Consider the following 6,000-nt stretch of genomic DNA (forward strand, 5'->3'; position numbering starts at 1 on the left):
AGTTCAGCTTTTTCAGTTTTCACTTCTAATAGCTTACTCCTGTCTTGCAGTGTCTCTTGAGAGCAACATCTTGCTCTGCTGTTTTCAGATTTTTAAGTGTTGGGCTGAGCTACTATTCTGCCTGTGTAATTGCCTGCTTCTAATTGTTTTCACCTGCTAGCTCCAGCAGTATTCCCTGGTAGCTTCCTACAAATTATGTTGCTTCCTTTTTCCTTTCTGTTTCCTCTGGGTGGAGCAGCGTGTATATCAGCAGAAACACGCTCACAGTGGCTTACACGCGCGCACACATGCTTACATGGCTCAGAATCATCTTATTCGGGTTAAAACGCGCGCACACCAACTCAAACAGTGTTACAGCTCTGCCAACAGGCTTCTACATGCTGAGTCTGCCCTACCCACGTGCACACCCACGCAAACAGTGTTAAACATCTCCCAACATGCTCCCACATCCTCAGTCTGTCTTACATGCGTGCACACTGTCTTACTCGCGCTTCATGGTGCGCACACGTGCGCATGCATGCCCAGCAAGAAACTTTGGTGTAGGCAACAGTGTACACCTTCCATTTCTTGACTTTCTCATGCTTATCTAGTGGCACACCTCTTTCCATGATATCTGTCTGACATCTGTCATGTAACTCTGACCTCCAATGAACTGCATTTCTTTCTACCATTCCCCCCTGTGATGTCACCTATCTCCTACTCTGTTCCTCCCCCTTCTGTAACTCTTACACTACTCAGAATGTGCTCATTTGCTATGTAACAGTGGAATTCAGTATCCTAACACTCATTTGCATCAGATTGCCTACTAATGCTTAGTTACATCTCTTAGACTCAGCTTCCCCCCTTAGCAACCACTACACGGTGGCCATGTTGTTTTAGGTCTGCTGGTCCCTGCATTGAAATTCCATGTATTGCATAAAACCCACATTTGTGGGTTTATAACCTTCGTTTTTATGTTTTATACAGCGCAGCCCGTTTGCGCGAGGCTGCGCTGGGTTTACACATCGGCGATCGCCAAAAAAAAAAAATTATATTTTTAATAATTTTGCATCAGGTTACCTTGCCAATGACCACATATTTGGCCATTGGCATGCTGCCTGACACATATGCACCCTTTATTTGGAGCTGACATGGCTCCATTGCGTTTTTTGCAGAAACGTACTCAGTTGTCAACTGAGTACATTTCTGTAGCTAAAACGGCTCTTTCACAGGCTGTTCTGGGCTTCCTGGATCACTAATCATCCTCATTTGCATGATATTTGGCTGCAAGTGAGGTGATTAGCTTATCCACGCCCACTCCGTGTAAGAGACGTTTTAGCTTGTCTCTTACACGGACTTTGGGCTGTTCCTGGATCGCGAAGGCTGCATGGAGCCTTACACTACTCTTAGACTCCGTGCAAGCCTTCGTGTATCCGGCCCAATGTCTTTACAGAGTTGCCAATATAATTGCCTTCAGTTCCCAGACTAGATTTAGTAGAGAATTAAACATGCAGTAGCTACTTAAACACAGTATATTTCCTTATATTTATTTTGTCCCAAATAATTTAACTACCCCCAACCTCGATGCTGTAATATCTCTTTTATGCTCACTGTCAAACATTGTGATGTCAGTCTACATTACTTCATGGGTGGGAATGTTCCCTTTCTCCCATTCTTGAAGACATACCATACAATAATTTTATCTTATGATACAACGTGGTACGGAGCAGAGGGAGATGGTGGATGGCCATCAACATATAAGTAGCTCAGATATTTTCTTCTTCTATACCACACTTTTCTCTTCAGTCATGCAGCCATCCCCAGCTTTTTCTCATGCTGTATGAGATACGTTTCACCCAATTTAAGGAGCTGAGAGCTGAGACTGCCTGTATTCTCAGATTCATCATTAGCTCACTCCTGAAGTCACAAACTACAGTATTTAATCAATGATGTCTATGGCATAGCCATGGCTTTATCATTTCATGGCATGTAATGGAGTCAGATTTACCTAAGCTTTCCATAGTGAATCACTTCATGATCTCACTCCAGCAACAATCTGTTAACAATGCACACTTACTGCAGAAATTCTTATTTGAATTCACTTTTTAAGGATCATTTATTTTTCTAGTAAATCATTAATGAACAAGATTAAAACGTATTTGGAACTTCAGTTGTTTACCTTCATGTCTTCATTGCCATTTAAAAGTTCTTTTTCTGAAGAAACCCAGTATGTGTCTGCATTCATCTTTTCAATTTCATTTTTTATCTGTATTTTAGATGGGAAAATTTAATATGTTGTGAAAAATGACCAAGGGGTCTGATTATTTTTGGCCCCCTCATCATTTCTGTTATCTTTATGCATGTCATCTAAAGTGCACATATGCCTCCATCTTCTGAGATATGTCCCAAATGAAAAAAGTAATAACGTAACATGTAACATTATAGAGCTGTTAGCCCCTTATTGCAATATCTGCTCTCACACCATAGTGATTGATAGTATTACTCTACTGACTTTGAAAATTGTTTTGGGAACATGAGTTCAGTATGTGTTGTGCTGTAAACATACTTCATAAGTCATAAGATTAGCAGGAATTAGAATGTGATCAAATATTCACAAAAATCTGAAAACTTAAATCTCATCTCTCCTCTTCTCTTCTGTCATTTCATCTTCCCTTCTCTTCTCTTCACATAAGCTGTCACTCTTAAAGAATTAATTCATGAAATATGTGTGTCTATGAGTGTGTGTGTGTGTGTGTGTGTGTGTGTGTGTGTGTGTGTGTGTGTGTGTGTGTGTGTGTGTGTGTGTGTGTGTGTGTGTGCGTGTGTGTGTGTGTGTGTTTGTGTGTGTGTGTGTGCGTGTGTGTGTGTGTGTGTGTGTGTGTGTGTGTGTGTGTGTGTGTGTGTGTGTGTGAGTATGAGACAACTTCAAACGTAAATGCATTACTTTTCAGCTTAGCTTAAATGTTTTGCAGTTCTACTAGTAACAGGCATTTCTTTATTTTCTCTCAGGTTGCACATCGAGCTCAGCAAGAGAAGATATGTAACAGCATTGCAAAGATTGTTGCTTTATGGCTGCTTGCATTTATGATTTATGGTCCAGCTCTGATTTTTTGGGAAACTATCACTGGAGAGTCACATCTACCTAGTAACCAGTGTTTTGCTGAATTTACATATAGCTGGTACTATATTGTTTGTCTTTTAAATTGTAATTTTCTCATTCCCTTCTTCAGTGTAAGCTATTTCAATCTAAGTATATACTGGAACATTAGAAAGCGAACTAAAAACAGACACATTACAGTCAGTAAAATGCAACTACAGCCAAAAAATGAAGGAAAAGAAACATTTTTATCTTTTATAAGACTGCATATGCTCTCACTAAAAGAAAAAGTAACCTGTTCTTCTTCTGTGTCAAAAGAATCTGCTATTAATAAATGCACTGGTAATGCTCTTTCTGTGCAAAAAATGGATGAAATCATTAGTGATGTGAATAACGGGAACATCTCATCACCAGTGGATGAACCAAAAACACCATCTCAAAACTCTGCATTAAAACTTTCCAAAGACAAAAAGATTGCAAAGTCTCTTGCTCTACTTGTTTGCATTTTTGGCATTTGCCAGGCACCGTACACATTGTTTATCATCATTAGTTCAATAAGCCAGAGTAACAGTGACTCTTTTTGGAGTTTTATCATAGGATGGTGTATGTGGTCAAACTCTCTAATAAATCCTGTTTTGTATCCATTGTGCCACAGCAGTTTCCGAAGAGCATTCTGTAAAATATTTCACCTTAAATAAGTTCTTACATGATGCATATGCTATGCATTTTATATAGCCATGGATGACAGATATACATTGATGTTAGCAAAGGAAGTCATTCTTCAGGGATAAGTAGAGTGAATATATGTACTACAGAATTATATCTATGAATCATAAGATGAGTAGATATCTATGTGATGTTCAGTGAGAAACAAAGGCAAATGAAACACGTAAACTGGAAGGTTCAAAGAGAAAAGACGGGGGGGGGGTTGGCCCAGCTATACAGTAGGGCTGCTGCTAGATTAAATAACTAGGGATTAGGAGACACAATTGAAGAAAGAATATTCATTTAGACAGAAATAGGGTTAGTGCTAACCCTACAAAATACATATAAAACATTGATGAAAGCAGGCAGCAATAATAGAGGAAATGTTATCGTAGTTATGCTTAAGCAACATATCTTATATTGATGGAAGATCTATGCTTGTATATAAGACATCACTGTGCCCCAGTCTTATGGACCTCCTGCATATCCACAAAACAAACATCACCAGGTGCCAATTCTAAAGCCTAAGACCTTGTCTGTAATAAAAAAGGACATGCTGGAGAGACAGGTACGTTTTCCAGAGATTCCTCATCTCTAGAACAGGATCCCCAGCCATGTGAAGCAGAGTTCCTCCCTAACCAAATTCAACTGTAACATGAACAATTGGATGGAGGGATGGAAATTCAACCTTGGTTTGGCATCTATGTCTTTAGTGGTAAATTGTTCATCTCCTGAGCCCCTGCTTGTAAATGTTTCATCTTTCAAGCCTCTGCTTACACTTACCAAGGGTGCCAGAACTTGTCAATGATTTGGGATACATTGTTAAGCTTAAAAAGGCCCCAGTGGTCATCAGCCTAGTACACACCTATGAACCTATATAAGGATGTTGGGCTGTCATGAACATTTCTGTAATTGTTACTTATGACCCATAACAGTAAAGCAATAAAGGAAAGTAGGCTAGAATTTAGAGAGTGCCTATTTGCATGGTGTCGAGCAATGTTTTTGACTAGAACAAAACTGCTGCAGTATAATGGAAAAACAGGAGGTCTAGGAGCTAGCTGAGGAAAAGACTAGGATTTGGCCAAGTGTCTTTAAATGGGGAGAAACAGAGGATTTTGGATTTGATGTTGTGATTAATTTGGAAACAAATTATTACCGAACAATATAGTTAATCATTATGTAAACTATGGGATACTGCAACCATGAATAATGCTACCAGACAAGAGAAAGGCAAACCATAACAAAATGAGACAACATTCAAGAGATACTTATACTTCAAAGATGGCTGTATACAAAGCAGCAGTTTAACTTCAGCTCTCTAATTGTGAAAACAGAAACTCAGAGGAGAGAGAGAGTCAATTTTTATTTTGGGGTAACTTTCAGTAACTGGCTAGTAAGTGTACTGCCTGAATGCCAGCAAAAAAGAATTTCAGAGAAGCTGAAAGAAAATCAATCACAAAAAGAAGTGGAAAAAACACTGACTGGGAAGAATTCTACAACTGTTCAGCAAAAAGCAGAGCAGGCCACAGCTTTTGTGCAAGACGTGACTTCCAGTAACCTAGAGGAAAAAAGTCAAATGCACTCAGAGTTGATTAAAATAAACAAAACACTGATGGAGTTTATCAATCAAATAACAAAAAAGCTGGAAAATGGGAGAAACTTTAAACAGATATTTAGATGAGATGATATAACTGCAAAAATCAGAGATCAAAATGAAGAAAAGGCTGGCTGAGTATTAGGCTGCTCAAGAAGAGATGTTTCAAACATAATAGAATTAGAGGACAGAGCATGTACAAAAAAACTGATTTTCTGCTGTACCAGAGAAGCTGGAAGGAACAGACTGTATTAATTTTATGAAAGTATAAATAAGTAACTGGACTGCTATTCCACAGCAGGAGTTGTTAATTGAAATGGCACATTGTGTATATGCCTCAAACTGGCCATGAGAAAGCAACTTAGACCTTTAATAGTAAAGATGCAATTCTACCAGCAGTAGGAGTTGATTCTGACAAAACTGTAGCAGAAGGACAAAGTACTAAAAATGGGATACAGTAGAGTGTTTGTGGAAAATGATTATTCCTACCAGGCAGACGAGTACATTTATTTTACTAATCACAGAATGTTGACAAACAGGTGTGAGATTCAAACTGCTGTACCCAGCTATCTTCAGAATATTCATTCCTGGAGGGACAAAATCTTTTTTTTTTTTGCTAAACAAG

General features: G+C 38.8%; 1 protein-coding gene across 1 annotated transcript in view; it reads left to right on the forward strand.

Annotated features, from left to right (window-relative positions):
* Positions 1 to 3,774, forward strand: part of LOC122797031 (histamine H3 receptor-like) — a 311,876-nt gene extending 308,102 nt beyond the window's left edge. Inside the window, exon 3 of the mRNA XM_044065804.1 lies at positions 2,989 to 3,774. Within this exon, the coding sequence (XP_043921739.1) occupies positions 2,989 to 3,774 (786 nt within the window). The remainder of the gene's footprint in view (positions 1 to 2,988) is intronic.
* Positions 3,775 to 6,000: the final 2,226 nt, after the last annotated feature.

The sequence above is a fragment of the Protopterus annectens genome, chromosome 3.part0 (assembly GCF_019279795.1).
Source record: "Protopterus annectens isolate FY-2018-M chromosome 3.part0, PAN1.0, whole genome shotgun sequence".
Taxonomy (NCBI): domain Eukaryota; kingdom Metazoa; phylum Chordata; order Ceratodontiformes; family Protopteridae; genus Protopterus; species Protopterus annectens.